The sequence below is a fragment of the Poecilia reticulata genome, chromosome 23, assembly GCF_904066995.2.
Source record: "Poecilia reticulata chromosome 23, P_reticulata-male-v2, whole genome shotgun sequence".
Taxonomy (NCBI): domain Eukaryota; kingdom Metazoa; phylum Chordata; class Actinopteri; order Cyprinodontiformes; family Poeciliidae; genus Poecilia; species Poecilia reticulata.
The window spans coordinates 18,770,215-18,791,344 of record NC_088852.1 but is presented as its reverse complement, the minus strand read 5'-3'; the positions used below and the strand labels follow the sequence as shown (position 1 = coordinate 18,791,344).

Sequence of the window (21,130 nt, the reverse complement as noted above, 5' to 3'; positions counted from 1 at the left end):
GAGCCGCCGGAGGTCCCGGCCACTGGGCGCTGGCGTCACCATCGCTCTGGGCCACCGGAGGTCCCGGTCCCGGAGCATCGACGTCGTCGCCGCCATCGGCCTCCGAGGCTTCCTGCGCCCGCTGCCGGCGTGCAGCTCCCCGAGCTTCCTGCACCCGCTGCCGGCGTGCAGCTCCTCGAGCTTCCTGCACCCGCTGCCGGCGTGCAGCTCCCCGAGCCTCCAGAATTCCCCGCGCCGAGGCGCCGTCAGTCCCCGCTGCCTCCGGTCCCCGCGCCGAGGCGCCGTCAGTCCCCGCTGCCTCCGGTCCCCGCGCCGAGGCGCCGTCAGTCCCCGCTGCCTCCGGTCCCCGCGCCGAGGCGCCGTCAGTCCCCGCTGCCTCCGGTCCCCGCGCCGAGGCGCCGTCAGTCCCCGCTGCCTCCGGTCCCCGCGCCGAGGCGCCGTCAGTCCCCGCTGCCTCCGGTCCCCGCGCCGAGGCGCCGTCAGTCCCCGCTGCCTCCGGTCCCCGCGCCGAGGCGCCGTCAGTCCCCGCTGCCTCCGGTCCCCGCGCCGAGGCGCCGTCAGTCTCCTAGTGTCCCTCCAGAGTCCCCTAGTGTCCCTCCAGAGTCCCCTAGTGTCCCTCCAGAGTCCCCTAGTGTCCCTCCAGAGTCCCCTAGTGTCCCTCCAGAGTCCCCTAGCGTCCCTCCAGAGTCCCCTAGCGTCCCTCCAGAGTCCCCTAGCGTCCCTCCAGAGTCCCCTAGCGTCCCTCCAGAGTCCCCTAGCGTCCCTCCAGAGTCCCCTAGCGTCCCTCCAGAGTCCCCTAGCGTCCCTCCAGAGTCCCCTAGCGTCCCTCCAGAGTCCCCTAGCGTCCCTCCAGAGTCCCCTAGCGTCCCTCCAGAGTCCCCTAGCGTCCCTCCAGAGTCCCCTAGCGTCCCTCCAGAGTCCCCTAGCGTCCCTCCAGAGCTTCCTAGTGTCCTCCCCGAGCTCCCAGCTCCAGAGCTCCCAGCGCCCGCAGCAGATGGCGCTCCGCCAGAGCTCCCAGCGCCCGGAGCAGCCGGCGCTCCGCCTGAGCTCTCCGAGTCCGCTGCCGGTGAGCAGCTCCCCGGTGAACCTCCCGAGAATCCAGCCGGCCGTCCTGCCGGTTCCACAGCCTCGGCTCCGCCCGAGCTCCCAGCGCCTGCAGCAGCCGGCGCTCCGCCAGAGCTCCCTGAGTCCGCTGCCGGTGCGCAGCTCCCCGGCGCTCCGCCCGAGACTCCGCCCGGCCGTCCTGCCGGTTCCCCGGCCTCTGCTCCGCCCGGCCGTCCTGCCGGTTCCCCGGCCTCTGCTCCGCCCGGCCGTCCTGCCGGTTCCCCGGCCTCTGCTCCGCCCGGCCGTCCTGCCGGTTCCCCGGCCTCTGCTCCGCCCGGCCGTCCTGCCGGTTCCCCGGCCTCTGCTCCGCCCGAGCCCACGGCCTATGCTCCGCCCGAACCCCAGTCTCCAGCGCCTGCAGCAGCCGGCGCTCCGACCGGCCCACCGCGGCTCAAGCTCCGCCTCCAGCGTCGCCGCCCACCGCGGCTCAAGCTCCGCCTCCAGCGTCGCCGCCCACCGCGGCTCAAGCTCCGCCTCCAGCGTCGCCGCCCACCGCGGCTCAAGCTCCGCCTCCAGCGTCGCCGCCCACCGCGGCTCAAGCTCCGCCTCCAGCGTCGCCGCCCACCGCGGCTCAAGCTCCGCCTCCTGCGTCGCCGCCCGCCGGACCTCCCACGAGAGGTCTACCTCCTGTGCCGTGGACGGCCCCCGGAAGGGTTTTTTGTGTTTGGATTCCTGTTTGGACCTGGGTTTTGTTTTCTGGACTCTGGCCCTCCTACCGTCGCCCCTCCGCCACCCTGTTGGGTTGTTTTTTGTTGTTGGACTTTTTCTGTTGGGCGCCTGGTAGTCGCCCCTTGAGGAGGGGGTACTGTCATGATCCGTGTTTCTATGTGTTTATTTTCGAGTTTCTGTGTGATCCTGTTCCCTATTAGTCCTGTCTCTGCGTCTTTCCCCGTTGATTGTCTCGTTCCCGTGATTGCCCCGTGTGTATTTAGTCTCCCCTGTTGTCTGTGTTCTTCGTCGGGTCCTTGTCAATCTATGTCGTCTGTTCCCGTAGATGCCTGTTTCCCCGTGCTGCTCTCTGTTGTTCCTCGTGTGGATTATTGTCATTAAATTCATCATTTTTCACCATATCTGGGCCTAAGCGTCATCTCCTCACCTACCACCACACCGCCTCATGACACATTTATTCTACCATTAGGTAAATGTATCTTGAAGGAGAATAGCACTTAAATGAAAGACAAACAAGAATATTAATTTAGAATTAAAAATAACTCACCCTGAATTACCATGATAGATATAATGTATGTAATAAAAGTGTTATTAATGAAAGGGGAAAAACTCAATCCAGACTTTAAGTAAGCTTAGAGTGTGGTTCGCAGAGTGTGAAGTTAAATGTTTTTCACAATTATTCAATGAAACAAACAAACAAACAAACAAAAAAACAAACCTCAAGTAAAATAAAATTGTAATCAAAACTTTTGGAATTGTAAGGATTTATTTTTTAAAACAAAAAGTTTTGTTTACAAAAACTTTTAAAAAAATTAAATAACAAATTTTTGTCTCGTGAACTTAAAAAGTTATTTGTCAAACATAAACTTTTATTTGCACACATCAGAAATCTTTTTTTGTGATTTTAGGTATTTTTCGGACTATTAGCCACTACTTTTTCCCCATGCTTTGAACCATGCAGCTTATAGCCCGGTGCGGCTATGTATGTTTCCAGTTTTGTTTTTTTTGTTTTTTCAATTTGCGGCTTATAGTAAGGTGCGCTCTATAGTCTGGAAAGCCCGATACTCTTTTTGTTATTTGACAACTTCTCGCTACTGAGCAAACATTCAGGTAATCCTTCCGCATTGGCAATGAATGCAAATGATTCGGTCCAAGAATTGTAGAATCTCTCCTAGGATATTTGTCTCTTTTCAACAGCCACCTGCTTCACACCCCGCCCAGCTGAAAGAAACGTGTCGCAGGCTACGATGCAAATCTTCGTTGACAGAAATGTTGAAATTTAATATTTATTCTACACATTTTTATAGCATTACAGAAACTATATTAAATCAAAAAATATATTTCCCACCCCCATCTTTTTCAATTTTCAAACATTTTTGAAAAAAACTCCAGAGAGCCGCGGGTTGCCGACCCCTGTTCTGGACCAACACGTAGGACTGGAAGACAGAATTTGTTGTTCTAAAGGAAACTAGACAGAATATATTTTGCATTAATGGAATCAAACTTGTGGTTTCAGTACATACTTCAGCAGTACTTATGATACAAAACAATGGAAAAATGGAGCAGGTTCAAATACCACTCCATTTTGACCACACACCTTAGTGGGTTAAAATCCAAAAAAATAATATTTTAGTGGCAGAGTTTTCAGGGATACATTCAAATAATAATAATAATAATAATAATAATAATAATAATAATAATAATAATAATAATAATAATAAAAAGACTTCCGGAGAGAAAGGTTTGGTATATCTGGCCTAATCAAAGTCCAGAACCAAATCTAACAGATATGTTGTGGCTCTCCTGAATAGGTCTGTGGGTTTGGGGATGTTTCACAATCTGAAATCTATGAGGAGAAAGGTTGGCCTCATCAGGGATGTGCAGACTGACAGGTGATCAAACTTTGGCTGTGTCCTTATCCGTTTCGTAAGAAGCCGTGCGCGCGCACATTCTGACTCCTCCTCGACAGTGGTCCTGATGCTGGTTCTCGGGGACGCGCATTACGTCACCTCTCGCTGCGCAGGTCACCTCGCTGCCCGCATCCAGCGTCAGGCTCTGCATCCTGAAAGGCCCGTCCTGCCACCACCATCATCATCCTCATCTTCACCACAGCGGCTCATCCTCCCTTTTTCTAACGGAAATAGTTCGCGTAGGCGAGCGCGTGTTGTCCACCTTGCGCTGGCGGAGAGTTGCGAGAATGGCCGAGAGCGAGGCAGACACGCCGAGTACACCGATCGAGTTTGAGAGTAAATACTTCGAGTTTGACGGAGTGCGGCTGCCGCCCTTCTGCAGAGGGAAGATGGAAGACATCTCTAACTTCTCCCTGAGAAGTAGCGACATATGGATCGTCACCTACCCTAAATCAGGTAAACGAACCTCCTGCACGGTGGTTGTTGCTGCTTTAACTTATGGTTGTGCTGGCTCTGCAGCTTCATTTATGTAATATTGTCAAAGCTTAAAAACAACAGTGCGCATAAATGGTTGTGATGTCGTTTTGTCAAGTCTATGATTTACAATGTAAGTTGTAAATCTGCTCTTAATTGTTTTTATCCACATGTGCAGCAGAAATGGGTTTTAAGAGTTTTCTCACAGCATTTTACAGTCTGCAGGTTGTTTCATAATCACCTGCCAGCAAGTGAGTGAGTCACATCACATAAATGGATTAAACTCTGGTTGCAATGCATTACAGCCCACACCGTCTCCTGTGGTCTGTGTCATCCAGTTCAGACACAGCTGAGCTGGTTGGTGTTTACATGTCAAGCTGTGCAGGGTGTGGGCTGCAGAGACAGCCACAGAGGAACGGTCGGTGTGTGGTAAACAGAGCAAGAGAGGTGGATGATTTCTCTGATAAACTGACTGGTTAGAGCACAGGGTGTCAGAGATTCAAACACTGGGAAAATTTAAGGAAAAATCAGTTGGAGTCTCACCAAATACTAAAAATATTTCATAATTCGGTCCTCTGGTAGGAAAATGATCCAAAACATAACCAAGCCTGCCCTATGCATTGACTTACCTCTCATTACAGGCCAGCCCCCCAACCCCATTTTATAAACCTTTAATCATCTTATATTTTCATTTATGACTGTGACTGATCCAAATTAAATGTGACATGCATGACCAGCGTGCATTGATGATTTTGGGGTGTGTCCTTTTACAGATTAAGGAGACTTAGAAAACGATGGGAAAGAAATTGGAAAGTGTGATATTGGAAAGAGTTTAGTGATAAATTGTCACTCTAAAACGAAAGCTGTCCAAATTCTTCAAATTGACTAATATAGAAGTTGGACCCTTCATCTCAGGCCAAAGCTCAGCCATCTGAGGAGGGACTGCACAAGAAAAGCGTATGTTTCTACGCTCCCTCGTGGGGGCGCACCGATTTATGTTTTTGCATCCACCTGTATAATGTGTAGTTGCGCCCCTGCCCATGGCACTTTAACAAAATTATTTTACCTTTTATGTGGAAATAGTGTCTGTTTATTCTTGCCATACTGTCCTCTGTATTAATTATTGCTCGAAAGGTCTTGCCAGTTTATTTCTCCATATTTACTTTAGTTTATTCTTGCATTTTGTTCTTCATTCATTTCCATTTAGTTTCATTTGATTAATATTATCCTCTCTTGGTTTATTGCTATGTCCACTTTAGTTTCTTTCCTGTTGCTAAATTTATTTGATCGTTTATTGACCACCAGTAATTTTCACTCATCACCTGCTGCGCCTCCTAATCGTCATGATGTGTTTCGTCATGATGATTTTTCACTGTTCAGCGTCAGATTCTCTGTTTTTATTCCATAATTCGCATCTAGTTCGTCGCTCCGTTTTATGTTCCGCTTCTCCTGTTTCAGAGTTTTGCGCAATGTGCACGGAGGTTTTTTTTTTTTTTTTAACTCCCTAAGGTGCAGGACGGTCGGGAAGCGTATCGATGGGGAAAAGGCAGACTGACATAAACCTTTTAAAACAACGGAAACAATTTCTGCATTCTGATTATTGAAATTTAAAAGTGATGTGGTACCGTTGTTCCATCAAACCCGTTTCATGTCGGACCACTTGCAGCACCGGTGTTAACGCTATAAAATGAACGCTCTCTATCGTGGTATGGAGAGATTTCTTTATTTAAATGGGTTAATTTTTCAGAGGGATACAAAGTGGTATGGTGATTTTAGTAATTACATGTTTATAAGAGCGATTTTCCGTTGTCCTTCCATGGAAGCGGGCAGCTTTCAAACGGAAATAAAACACTTTTTAATATAAATTGCTGCTTTGACATGATCACAGAACTGCCAAAACATATGTAGCCTACATAAATACCAGACAAAGTGAATCACAGCAGCGTCATCAGCCGCTGTAACGCTGAACTGACGCGGAGCTGCGCCATGAAGCTACAAACACTGAATAGAAGAAGAGCTGCCATCAATACAGTTGCAGCCAAGCATGATTTAATGTTACACAATACAGTTTTACCAAGTTGCTCAAAGTCTAAACTGGTATTGTTGTGGATTTAAGGTGTAAAGTTTACCTTCGACCAAACGCCCCCCAAAGGAATCCCAGCGCCCCCCTTTTGTAAAAATATCCGCCAATGCCCCCTGCTGTCCTCTGAACGCCACCTGGGGGTTGGTACCGCCCACGTTGAGAACCGCTAAGTTAGACTATGATTCTAAAACAGAGCAGAAAATCTGAATCAATAAGAGAAAGCCCAGACTGTGTTAGAAGTCAGATTGTTTTCAAGCGGAGTTGCACAGGATTGCAATGGCCATGCTATTTGGTTACCAATTACCATTTTTGCATGAAAAATGGTAATTGACATTGATTCTGACGCAAACTTTGAATTAATGCTTAGATTGGTCTAATCCTGTATTTATGCCAGGTCTACTGAATAAAGGATCAAAAATTAAGAAATATTCCCAGTGTTCTGTTATGCAATCCAACGGAGAAAGAGAGTTCAAAGAAATAACATCCAAGCTGTTTTTCTCAGTCTCAGATTTTTGTGGCATTTATTTAGGTCTCCAGGGCAAAAGTAGAGGGCAGATTATTCTGAGAAGAGATTTCAAAAACACAAGTTTCATAAGTGTGACATGTGTGGGTTATAGTTCAAGACGTGTGCTTGAACAGAACTTGTTGACCTCAGCAGCTTTTCTATTCATTCTGTTATAGTTATGTGATAACCTTGTTCAATTAACCAAGCTCCATGTTTCATGGTTTTGTGTCACTTTGTGCATGAGTTGTACAAGATTGAGTGAGCCTGTCTCTCATCTTGACCTGAGATAAGTAATGAACACATGACCAGCCCCTTGTTTGTGACTCTGCATAGCTTTCTGATGCCAGCAGCTCACTTGTGACTGTCTTAGCCATTAGTAATACCAATATTTTATAACCAGAAGAAGAGAGAGAGTACTGTTGGTTTACCCTATGAGAGCAGACAGGAAGACACACACACGCCTTTATTGTGTATTAGCAGAATAACATGACTCACATGCAATATGCTTGACACTGTGTGCGGTAAAAAATATTTGCCCCATTTCTTGTTTTCATTGTTGTCTCACCCAAAGGCTTCAGATTATTAACCCTATTTTGATACTAGACAAATATTGATTTTTGTAAGTGAAGTTCACTTTTGCCATCCCAGCCAGGTCTTCTTACATCCAGACCTGTAGAATCAAGGAATCACTTAAATAGAACAGTTCTGATAACTGAAGTGTGCTGTGTCAAAAATCAAACCATCACCTGTTCTGAACTAATTCAAGATACATGAAAGCTAACTGGCATGTATCAGTCTAAAAATGGTTACAAAGTTATTGCTAAGGGTTTGAGACTCCAGAGAAACAGGGTAACAAAAGAAGCACAACAAGATTTAAAACTCTGCAGGCCTTCTGATGTTTATGGTTCAACAATGAGAAAGAGGCTGGACACACATAGCCTCCATGGGAGAACTACTGGTAACCAAAGCCTTTTTCTTAATCTCTCTCTTTTTAAACAGAATCAACTAAAAAGGCCTTATTGCCTATGCATTAAATCATAGCAAAGTTTACAGTGGACCCTTCCTTTTCACCCATTCAGGGAATTTCTGTGCAACATGGCTCAAAATTCTTCCATCCATCCATTTTCTTGACACCCTTGCCCCTTAGTGGGGTCGGGAGGGTTGCTGGTGCCTATCCCCAGCTAACGTTCCGGGCGAGAGGCGGGGTACACCCAGGACAGGTCGCCAGTCTGTCGCAGGGCAACACAGAGACACACAGGACAAACAACCATGCACACACACACTCACACGGAAAATTTGCATTGACACATTTTTTCCAGTGCATCCTGAACATACAGGGAAACATAGAAAGCTACGGATTTAGAAATAATCTAAATCCGTTTCTAATTATGTCGTCACTAACTAAAAGCTCTGGAGATTCAGGCATGTGTAGAAAAAATATTTTTAAGCCACCTGTTATCATCACAGTAAAATAAACAAATCATTAACATTTCCTTACATAAGCAAAGATAAATACTTGTTATATTTTGTTTCCCTCCACTGTGGAATCTTAAATTGATTTGCGATAGCAGACTGGCCACAGCAAAAGTCAGAACAAGTCTACTCGAGGGCATCGTGAGTTCTTTACAGATTCTTTACAGAAGTGTTGAGCTTTTCAATGGAAATAAAAAAATGAAGAAGATATGGTGATTTAAATATTGGCACTATCCAATCTATCTTTTTGAGAAAACGGCTTTCAAAGTTTTCCCCAAACTTGCTCTGCAACCGGGGGACGCCAGTAGAATCCACAATGATAGATGTGTGAAGAGCGATTCAGAGAACATATGCTGAGTATTTCCCCTGCCCAAAACAGCAATGCCTGGCGGCTCAAATTACTCTGGAAACCAGCTGAATTCCTACACAAAGCTTACCATTTTAATACCTCGAAAACTGTTACATGAAGCATGAGATGGTTTCTTTATATATTCAACTAATATATTCTGCAAAAAAGTGGAAAAAACCCTCTCAGGAATGTCTTTTTCTTCTTTTTCTCTGTTGTGCTCAGCTGATTTGTTCCCATAATTTGACCATAATTTTATTCACCCTGGAATTTTAAACTCTTGATATTCAGAGCTGCTTTTACCAGAGATTCATGTTCATTAGCTCAGACATCAGTAGTTACAAGACCTTTCAATGCAACCTGTGAGTATCAGTCATGAGCAATAGATAATTACAGAAACAGTATCTGTAGGAATGGGGGAGAATTTATTTAGGGGCTGATAGCAGACGCCTTTATCCTGTTATCTTATGAACTGCTGGACTTAAGCAGTTCTTCCCACATTAAACTGACTGAGATCAAATTTCTCTTTATCATATCAGCTTTGCACATGAGGTCACAGCAGACTCATTTAACCTTTGGAGTAAGGTGCAGCCTATACGACTCCATGTACATATCTCTCGTCATTTATTCTTTTGCTGTGTTGCAAAAAAAAAACCCCAGGAATGTTTGAAGTCGTGGATGCTTCAAACAGGAATGTTTGAAGCATCCAAACTTTTTGAGAGCAAGATCTACTTTTTCTCTCACCAGCCACCTGAGATCTACCTCATGACACAAAGACATAAAAATTGCAAATTAAACTCTTTTGACTTATTTTATATGCGAATATACATCAGTTTTAGTAGAAATAATAGTGTCAGAAAACCTACTGCAGTTTCTTCCTCAGTGAGATTCAGACACTGGGAGGAGGTTACTGGTTTCTCAGTCAGAAGCAGGTTGCAAACCTGACGCCAGCAGGTGTCAGTCAGTCATGGTAGATCTGAAATTTTGTTTGATGACCTCAATATGAGAAACTACAGACTGATAGGAGGAACCGAAGAGCCCAGTAAAGGTAAAGTCAAATCTTCTGAAGTTGGGATATAATTAATTTAATTTTACATAATTATCACGGTAGAATTAGTTAAAACTTAATTTGTCCTATTTGATGTTTGTTGTGACGTATGCTCACAAATGAGGTAATTAGTCCAAGTTTGTCATTTATTGAATGTTCAGAAACTACAGCAGGTGTAATGAGCCACAGCAAAGGTAAACAAAGGTAAAACAATCCGAAAAGACGATCAACTCAAAACCACCCCTACCTTTTTACTCTGTCTCTTTGTTGTTTAAGCACACCCGTGGCAGCTGCCTGCGTCCCGCAAACCGAGCAGAGATTACTTTAAAAACACAACATTCAGTCCGTTAAGATACCAGGTTTCCAGGCTTGATATTTATTTCTCAATTATTAATAAGCCTCTCATGATCACAACGGTGGTTGAGTAGCTAATTTAAACTCCTGTTCAGCTCATCAGTCTGTCTGTGAGTCGGCTTATTTTTTATTTTTGTTGTTGTTAATGGAACCGAAAAGCAATAAATTGCGCAACACCTTGTTGAAACAATAATTACTGAGATTATTAATTTTAACACGTTTTGTTGATTTTTTTAATAGTTATTCTTTTTTAACGAAGCTACAAACGTTTAGGTTCTTAGTGAATATTTTTGATAAGCCTGTCAGAAGAGGAAGTGCTGGTCTCAGCGTCCTGGCGGCATTCAGTTTGTCACCTGCCGAGATCGACTCAAAACTTTTCGACAAGCTTTGGAACTGACGTCACATCACAGCCAGTGGCGGAGCTAGACTTTTAAAGTTGGGGGGGCCAGGACTACCTCTGGGGGGGCAAAATTTAATATGTGCATATATATATATATATATATAATTTTAAAAAATAACCAAACTGAATATTTGGTTATTTTTTATGCCCCTCTGTCATTTGACATTAACACCTTTGACTGGTGCACATGGAGACATGATAGACTTTACGCAAAGAGTTCATCACAGAGGCAACTAAAATCTATCAAATAAAAGATCCTTTCTGAATATCATCTCATGGACACTGAACTAAATGCGTCTTTCTGACCGGGAGCTGACAGCGTGTTGAAGAGTTATGGACACCTTGCTAGGAAGCTCTGTTTGGACAGGTAATTTGACAGGTAAAAATAGTTCGGGTCGGACCAGAATTATTTGCCTGATGGTGGCTCAGGCTTCTAATGAGTTTACATTTAATGAGTTTGGAGCACACAGAGAAAACCTAAAGAGAATGTGATCTACTTATTGTAGTTTAAGTTGAGGAATAACAGCTGACTGTTGAGAGAGGAAAGAAATTAAAGTGCAGATTCGTTAGACAGAAACAAGCGCAGAGCGCTGGGCAATAAATGTGCATAAATGCTCCACCGTTACGCTCCAATTAATCACATATGAGATGACAAACGCCAAATATACAATATATAGTTACACTGCTTACGTAAATGGTGTTTTAAAAACAAAACCAGTAAAAACTTAACTGAGTTAATATGTCAGATTCCCTCCTCAGCCTTGTCTTGATAAGAACAGAGAGCAGTCCGCTGGTTTCTGTCCAGAATGTGATCAAGCGCACAGCTGACCACTTGGTGCGCAGACAGTTTCAACTTTACGCACAGAGAACATCGTGGAGCTCATTATTAATGATACTAAGAACAATATCTGTCAGAGAATCATCTCTGATCTGGACGCTTTAACGGACCATAGGCTTTGGAGCGACTAGCGCAGCTGATCCGCTTCTGCAGGGTTTTTCTCCCGCTGAGGGAAGTCAGTGCGGGATCAGGAAACGATCAGAGTTCTGCTGTCTTCTAATCACGTCATTTCGTGAATTGTTACCTGATTTCAAAAACGTTCTCACAGAGAAGTACTAAATGTTTCGTTGGATGACTACAAATTGGAAATAAAATGATTGTTTTCTTTGACGGACAACGAAAAAACTCTAGCACAACCTCTGCTCCAAACTACGAACATAGTCGGCCCCTCTTCGGTTTTCTCTCTTTTTTGCAGAGGATCAATAAATAACTTATTGGTGTTTTACCATCACCACCAAGTGCTTTAGCCTTTGAGTTGCACCAAAGCGCAGCACAACTGAAACATCCAGGAGAAGAATATCAGCTTGTTTTTATGAGTATAAAGGAGGCTGGTATCGCGCCTGATAAAAATCTATTTATTTATGTCATCACAGGGACTTATATAAACTTTTATACATTTTCTTTTCATATATTTATTATTGTTTTTCTTCTTTAGATATTAGGTTGACTTACAATGATTCCAAATAATGTACAGGAATAACCTGGTGCTGTTACATGTCAATCATCAGGGGGGGCTACTGGGGGGGCCAATCAGATGACAGGAGGGGCACTGGGCCCCCTGGCCCACCCTCTGGCTCCGCCACTGGTCACAGCGTATGACGTTTACGTCTCACGCGGCCGCTCGGCACCATCTTTGCAGCCCACAGACCAAAACAAACTTTTTCCGGTGTTTTCATTGTGTTACCGACTGCAGCAAAGTTATTTTCAAGTTGGATACTGGATATTCGCGCTCTGTGAAGTAAGGGGCATTTTTGCTCAAGGTTGATCCGATTTATGAATGCTAATTTCGGCCAGCTGTTCTCTACTGATTCCTCCTCAAGCGCTAGGTTCACAGTGGTTCACATAGGGACCGTCAATTTCTGAACCAAACACTCCTGTAAATAAATGCCTTGTCTTGTGACCAACTGATACAAAAAAGTGTTAATTCATGCTATTACACGAGGCACACTATATTCTATTAAAATTTTAAGTCATATATTCAATATTTTAAATAATTTTAATATTCAATGTTTACTTAGCTTCCAAATCGTGTGCCCCATTAACTCAAAATCTGTGTGAAATTATTCTACTAAACTCCATAGATGAGGCATATTTTTATTCCACTTTGAACCCTTTTCTTTTCCTTTTTAACCAAAATTATATTTAAAAAATATTTTTAAAACATGTTCATAAACTACCTCAGATGAGCATGACATTTGCTACCTGTAATGTTCAATTACATAAACTTCTAGGAGAGGATCCATTTCATTACATGTTCACTTACCTGAAATATGTTAAATACAACAAATATTTAGTGTGATCTATTTCATAAAATTTACTTGTCACCTTTATTGTTTAATTACACATTAATTGTTTAAAGATGGGCTCTTTCATCTGGTTTGTGTCATGATGTGGTGTGGCAGTGTACCCAAACACAGCAGGCAGTAGACGTACTTTATGTGGATGTTATTTTAATGAACAAAATAAACTAACTAAATACAAAATCCAGGGAAAACAAGGAAATCCAAAACACCATGAAACAGGAGACACAGGGATAACAAAGGTAACGACTGGCAAAGTGGTGAGCAAAATAACAAGACGGACTGGCGAGTTGTGACTGAAAGTCATTAAAGAAGGCTGGTCATGGACTCAGAAAAACAAGGACAGAACCTAAAGTAACTAAAGAATCAACCTAACTAGAAACACTATATAGGACTGAAAATAAGGAAAGCAATAAGATAATTCCAAATACATTACCTCAAATAATATCAAAAGGACCATGAGGGGCTAAACTTAAGGAGTGTTGAGGAAAAATGACTATTTTTAGCGTTTAATTCAGTTTAATCTTTTTTGAAAAAATTTCTTAATTTTGAACAGGTTTGTGTTAGTGATTTAAAACCTGAAAAACTATTGCTGGGTAAGTATTGAAACAGAGAAATCTGTAGTAGAGCTTCTGCCCGGACCCCTGTGATCTTACAGGAGGCCATAAATTAACATATGCAGGGAGCCAGAGACAGTATCATTTAAATTACCTTGGGAAACAGGAACCTAGCCAGTTCACAAGAGATCAGAAGCCTTCCATGGACATCTGGGATGGTGTAAAATGTTTTAAACCACTGAAATCTAATTTGTAAGATTTCTCTTAGTTATTGATGGTATGCTCTGACTGAAAATTGTGCTATCTTGTTTTAGAATTAATTTAGTGAATGTATTTGAAATTGTATTATTTCTGACTATATTAGAATCAAATGAAAATGTTTTGTTTAGTATTAGGAAATTGCTTAGGTTTATCGTGAATGATTGTCTTAATTTTTATTTGAATATTATATTATATATAACAGGAATTGTACTCCATTATTTTCTGTTGATGTTATGTATTGCTCTTTGGTTTTATATCAGGACTAAACCTTGGAGGTGCTGAGTGCAGAAGAGCAAATTGGGTTTCTGGAGATAACTTTTCATTGAATTAAGATACAGAATTAAAGATTTGTTCCTGGCAGAGCGGGGGAGAAACCAGAATTTCACAGCTACCTGTGAGGTTCCTTCATCTGTTTCTCTTTGCCCAGATGGCTGTAGAGCCGCAGGAGGTCGGATAGTGTTAAGAAAATAAATTAAAAATAAGTTCGTTTTAAAATTTAACATGACTCGATTGAAATAGCCTAATTATAGTTTTAAAATTTATAACTTATTCTGGCTTATTGACCTGTATTTTACCTGTAGTTATAGCAGATTGTTTGTCAAAATCTCTGATCTGCCCTTTGTCTGTCTGGGAAACAATCAGTAGGAAGTTCCAGCTTTTCACACTGATCTGTGAAAGCCATAAACCAGCAGGAATTTGGAGAGTCTGCTTCCACCTCATTTAGACAAAGGAGAAACTGGTGTTTGATCTTGTGAACAAATTGCAGGGAGTTTCTAATTTTAAAAAGGGTCAGAGACGGGTCCTGGTTGGATAAGCAGAGATACGCCTTATTTGAATACATTAAAGAGGAAAACACACCTACAGGTATAAAAGTTTGTGCTCAAGGGAAATAATTTAAAAAAAGCTGATTTTAGTTTACTTCTGCACCAGCTCTTTCTCCGAGGACGTCCTTGATATTTGTCTGTCTTCTTGTCTCAGGTAACAAATGTATGTCTCTGTGTTTCTCCAGTTTCCTGTTCTGTCTTATACTTTCTTCTGATTGGATTAAAATTCTGTAATTCTGTGATGTCAACACGCATTGTTTTGTTTCTGTGCCCACACGTGGCCACATGAGAGGACCCGGGATCAACAGGAAGAAGCAGAGCCAGATTTTTCCTGAATTTAATCACACAAATAATTTTTCCTTAAGAAGAGCCCTCGAGGTGACATGGGGAATTTTTTTTCTTTTGCGTTCCCTCGCAAAACTTTTGGTTAACCTCGCAAAAGGTTTTGCGTTCCCTCACAACACTGTACTGATCCGTTCGTGCGGCATAATTGAATACTGTAAGTAGATCTGTCGCGATAAACAATAAATCAATTAATCGCACGATAAATTAAACCTATCGACCTCATTTTAAGTATCGGCTTCATCTCTCTTCCTGTCTTTTTTTCCTTTCTGTTGATGACACTGAATGAAAAAAGGCTCAACTCCAGTGCTCTGCACTGACCCTCCATTCCTCATTTCCTTAGTGTAATGCCCAGCACACACTGCACGAGTTGTCGGCCCATTTTCAAAACCTGACAGACCACACATTAGCAGACAGAAATCCTAGGTATCACGGTTCGATCGGATTCGATCGTGGCAGGTGGTGTCCAGCCACATGGACACAAAATAATGGCTACAAGTCCAGTTAACTAATTTTAAAATCAGGCATTAATCAATGCTTTACTAGAATCTACCTGTGATGCATGTGGCTAGAGTCAGCGTAAAGTCCTGACTGAATGAAAATCATTGTAACCTATTTTTATCACGTTAACGAAGAACAGGTGAAAAGTTACTGGGTTTATCAACTGTGCTAGCAATTTGGCTCCAATTCCTCCTCTTGTCATTTCTATATCCATTGCACAAAATGTTGAATAAATATTAATGTTGTTTCCACACAGGGGCGGATCTAGAAAAATATTTATGTGGTGGAAAGAGGGGGGCAGTGCTGGGATTTTTTTAGGTGGCATATATATATAAATATATATGATATATACGACATATTGTTTTTAACTTGCATTGTTTCTTAATGTAGTATAGTTAATTATTTTTACGTCTTTCATACTCCTGCTAATTGATATGTATTACTGGACTGGACAGCGCCTATTGGTCGCTATGTGATTCATTGTGTCCAGAAAACCATTTTATCCCAATACAGTACAAGGAGAAATCTGTCACAAAAATATTAGTAGCGCCATCCATCATTTGTTATTAGATATATATATCTATTACAATTTAAAATAAATATTAGAAAACTGATGTTTGATAAATTCTCCATGATACAAATCTATGAACAGTTTAGTTTCTGTTAGTACTGTCAAGATGCAAGAAGGGGCAAATTTCTACTTGTTGGTCAATCGTTTTATTTGAAATATGCTGAAGGAGCCGTAGTTTGACGACTGTTATAAATATCACCACGTTTTGCGAACACGGGATTAGCTCAGTTTTTGTCACTTGTTTGTAGGAATTGCAGCGGCTGCAGTGCGCCACAATAAAGGACAATAAAGCTGATAAACAGGTGATGTCTATATTGTGATTATTAATAAGTTTTCGCCTGACCACCGCGACGGTTGATTAGCTGATTTAAACAGCTGCTCTACTGATGACTTGGTGGGCGGGTTGTTTAATGCTAACAGAACCAAAACACACCGAACTGCGCAGCACATGCTAAGGTTATCAAAGTCAGTAGCAGGCTCAGGCGCGGAGCTATAGTGGGGATGGTGAGTTGCCCCCCCCCACCCCCCGGCCTGGGCCGGATGGGGCCCGGGTCTGGAGGTGCCAGGGAGGAACGGTTTCAAGTTGCTTTAATGTCTGATTATAGACGGAGAAAGTGCGCCCTCGCCTGTTCAGAAAGGTATATGTAATGTTAAAGTTACTGTCTTTAATTGGAAAATATAGTAGACAGTCCCAGTAACCAGTGGCGGAGCCAGAGGGGGGGCCGGGGGGGCCAGTGCCCCCCCTGTCATCTGATTGGCCCCCCTAGTGGCCCCCCCAGATGATTGACATGTAACAGCACCAGGTTATTCCTGTACATTATTTGGAATCATTCTAAGTCAACCTAATATCTAAAGAAAAACAATAATAAATATATGAAAAGAAAATGTATAAAACTTTATATAAGTCCATGTGATGACATAAATAAATAGATTTAGATCAGGCGCGATACCAGCCTCCTTTATACTCATAAAAACAAGCTGAAATTATTCTCCTGGATGTTTCAGTTGCTGCTGTGGTGCAACTCAAAGGCTAAAGCCCTTCATACCTGGTGGTGATGGTAAAACACCAATAAGTTATTTATTGATCCTCCGCAAAAAAGAGAAAAAACCGAAGAGGGGCCGACAATATTCGTAGTTTGGAGCAGAGGTGACGCTACAGTTTTTTTCGTTGTCCGTCAAAGAAAAAAATCATTTTATTTCCAATTTGTAGTCATCAAACGAAACATTTATTATTTCTCTGCTAGAACGTTTTTGAAATCAGGTAACATTTCACGAAATGACGTGATTAGCAGACGGCAGAACTCTGATCGTTTCCTGATCCCGCATCACTTCCCTCTGCCTAACGGATCTGCACTTTAATTTCTTTCCTCTCTCAACAGTCAGCTGCTATTCCTCTACTTAAACTACAATAAGTAGATCATAACATTCTCTTTAGCTTTTCTCTGTGTGCTGCAAACTCATTAAATGTAAACTCATTAGAAGCCCGAGCACCATCAGGCAAATAATTCTGGTCCGACCCGAAATATTGTTACCTGCCAAATTACCTGTCCAAACAGAGCTTCCTAACCAAGGTGTCCATAACTCTTCAACACGCTGTCAGCTCCGGTCAGAAAGATGCATTTAGTTCAGAGTCCATGAGATGATATTCAGAAAGGATCTTTTATTTGATTGATTTTAGTTTCCTCTGCGATTAACTCTTTGCGTAAAGTCTATCATGTCTCCATGTGCTCCAGTCAAAGGTGTTAATTATAACATGTCAAATGACAGAAGGGCTTAAAAACTAACCAAATATTCAGTTTGGTTATTTTTTAAAATTAGATAGAGAGAGAGAGAGAGAGAGAGAGAGAGAGAGAGAGATAGATAGATAGATAGATAGATAGATAGATAGATAGATAGATAGATAGATAGATGTACACACAGATTTTAAATTTTGCCCCCCTAGAGGTAGTCCTGGCCCCCCCTTGGCCCCCCCAACTTTAAAAGTCTAGCTCCGCCACTGCCAGTAACTGTTTCACTCTCGGTTGAGCCAATGTGCTTCCTGGGTAAAAATGAAACGAGAAACGCGGCCCAACCCGCACCACGTTTGCCTCACCTGTGAAATTTGAAGCCCTTATTACTACCATTATCTATGGTTGAATTAACTGCGAAACATTGCGTCCGTTGTTCTGATTCTTTGCGTGATTGTAGTAGTTTCCTGACCACCGATATTCCTGACTCAATGGACAGCAATGGCACATGTGTGACTTACGATAAATCACGTAATGTCCAGTCCAGTAATATATATATATCCATCAATGCTGCTGGCATGCCGTCCTTCTCCCGCACTTCCCGCTACTTAGCAGTGGGTGTAAGGTTACATTGTGTTGCATTCAATATTGGCAGAAAAAATAGTTTTATGCGCTTAATGTCCGATTTGCCATACCTATTTATTGAATTAATTGTCGCTAGCTAGGGTGGCAAGGCTCTCGTTTGGGGTGGCAACTGCTACCCAACGCCACCCCAGTAGGTCCGCCCCTGAATGAGTCAATTAAACCTATCGACCTCATTTTAATTATCGGCTTTATCGTCTCTTTCTGCCTTTTTTCCTTTCTGTTGATGACACTGAATGAAAAAAGCTCAACTCCGGTGCTCTCCACTGACCCTCCCTTTCTATTTCCTTAGTGTAATGTCCAGCGCACACTACAGGAGTTGTCGATCGATTGTCGGCCCATTTTCAAAACCTGAGAGACCACACATTAGCCGACAGAAATCCTAGGTATAACAGTTCGATCAGGTTCAGTCATGCCGTGTGGTGTCCAGCCACATGGGCACAAAATAATGGCTACAAGTCCAGTTAACTAATTTTAAAGTCAGGCATTAATCAATATGCAATCTACCAGCAATGCAGGTGGCTAGAGTCAGCGTAAGGTCCTGACTGAATCAAAATCATTATAACCTATTTATGTCACGTTAATGAAGTACAGCTGAAAACTAACCCGGTTTATCAACTGCGGTAGCAATTTGGCTCCAACTCCTCCCCTTGTCATTTCTATATTCTTTGCACGAAATGTTGAATAAATGTTAGTGTTGTTTCCACATATCATCTCCGATGTCCGCTGGTTGGGATTCCCCTCCGTAATTTCCCCTCAGAAAGCACGTAGGAGAATCCGCGCTTTCTGATTGACTACATGTGGGCGAGGGATCCGGAGAGCGGGATCTGACAGAACACCGGAAGAACGGAGAGTTCAGTGTGTGTTAGCAGTGAAGCTATTCAGTTGAGTGTAACGGTTTGTTAGAGGCGCGAGCTGCAGCCTAAGGAATAGCAGCTCGCTCTTATTTCTAATAAACCCTGTTGGCGGTACTACATCTGCGGTGTGTTGTCATCATTACAGTATTTACTTACAGTACACCACTTTAAAAGGTAATTACAGAATTGAAAAGGTAAATGTCCAGTAAAATACTGGTATCTACAGACGCCAGCTTTTAAATTTTTTTTTTTTTTTTTACCGTTTTTATGAAAGAACGGTAAAAAAAAAAAATAAAATAAAATAAATCCTGGCGTCTGTAGGTACCAGTATTTTTTTATCGTTCTTTCAGAAAAATGGTTCAAAAGAACGGTAAACTACTGGCAGCTACAGACGCCAGTATTTTACCGTTCTTTCGAAAGAACGGTAAACTACTGGCAGCTATAGACGCCAGAAGTTTACCGTTCTTTCACAGTATCCATACTGTACTTGCATTGACGGTAATCTGCTGTCAGGATTAATTACGGTACAGCTACTGTGCATTTACAGTAAACTTCTGACGTCTATAGCTGCCAGTATGTTACTGTAAATTTACGGGATTATTTCTTAAAGTGTACTTGTCACAATCAGCGTTAACGCTCCTGGTCGGGGAAAACCCCTGATTTAGATCGGAGCGGCCACGACGATCTAAATCACACTACAGGATGATCGGTTACGAAATCACCAGCGACAATCTTAGAACGGCCAACGTTCTTAGAACAGCCAACGTTCTAAGATTGTCATAAGGGGAAAACAAGAGCAAAAAACCGTGTAGTGTGAACTATTGCATTAGGTAGTCGGATATACCTATCTTCTCTATTTAAATCTACCCAGGTGAAAAAAAAGTATACTAAAGTATACTTCAAACATACTTAAATTTGTGAAAGTACACTTTAAGTATACTAATTATTAAGTGTGCTACCTATAAGTATATCTGAAGTATACTAAAAATACACTTGTACCAATTTCGAAATTAGTACTTTAAACACACTTAAACATAACTGTACCAAAATACACTTTTAATATGTTAAATAAAAGTATACTTTAAGTGAACAAAATATGAATGAATATGTATATCAGCTAATGCTGATATTTGTTTGAATATGTATGACTCCATAAATATATGGATTTCAGCCAAAATTAAATAAATAAATAAATGGGTGAAATAAATAAAAAAAATAGTAAAATAAATAAAAAAAAGTTAAATAAGCAATTATCATTTTTAGTCCCATTTGTATTTGTTCATTTATACATTTATTTATTCCCAGATTAACCATTTTATGTAAGGTGTCTGTTACTACCCAATAGTAAGTCCCGCCTACTTCTCACAAGTCTTTGGACTCACTACTGCCCAGTTCTCTGTCCAACAGGTCCGGAAAATACCCAGAACTCGGGTCTTACCCTAGAGATAGTTTGTGGAGAATTATCTGTTTAAACTGGGGTCGGAAAGGACTCGTCTAGCTCTGACTACCTTCGATCCAGAAGTTATGACCCTTTACAGTTGAGGAACAATCAGCTGAGTAGCCCTCACAGCTGCATAACCCCTACAACCACTCCTGTTAACGGTAGCTCCTCTCCTAAAATAACGGCACTTGTTAACGGTTAGATTAAGTTTAGTGACTTAGATTTAAGTCCCAGGGTCATTATTTTAACACTCACCAGAGGAAAACACAAAGCCACCCTGTCTCTAGAATCATGTATATTAACTTTACCATATTTAGGAGAACCAACAGTAATTAAGACTGACACAATTAAACTCACTGTTCACAATTCTCATTAGAATTTTAGAATACAATTTTATTAAGCAAGCTTTAGTAGGGGCATATGACAACAGGTTAAATTCCCAAAAGTTATAAAAGAGGCAAAAATATAATAAAATCACTAGGATCAATCACATCCTATTCTTGTTCTTATCCCTAACCTGTATCACTAAGTTCTCTGAGCGAGGCTTTGGGGGAAGCTGGTCAACTCATACCCGATGGTTCTTGGTCTCGGCAGCCGTAATCTTTAGATATCCTTGGTCAGAGTCCTTGTCCAGCCGGAGCAAAGTCCTCTTTCTTGAAGAGAAGCAGAGCAAAACCGTGCGT

The 21,130-nt window shown here is 42.2% G+C and overlaps 1 protein-coding gene across 5 annotated transcripts in view; it reads left to right on the top strand.

The window, feature by feature from the left end:
• The first annotated feature begins 3,633 nt into the window (after positions 1-3,633).
• The window catches only part of sult4a1 (sulfotransferase family 4A, member 1), an 80,638-nt gene continuing 63,141 nt past the window's right edge, over positions 3,634-21,130 (top strand). The window contains exon 1 of one of the 5 annotated variants that reach the window (XR_014086043.1): positions 3,634-4,139. Coding sequence is in view for 3 of the 5 variants with exons in the window: in XM_081603924.1 (XP_081460050.1) it covers positions 3,971-4,139 (169 nt within the window). In the remaining 2 variants the exon portion in view is untranslated. The remainder of the gene's footprint in view (positions 4,140-21,130) is intronic. The other 4 variants (XM_081603924.1, XR_001776228.2, XM_017302928.2 and 1 more) reach the window with 4 other exon arrangements.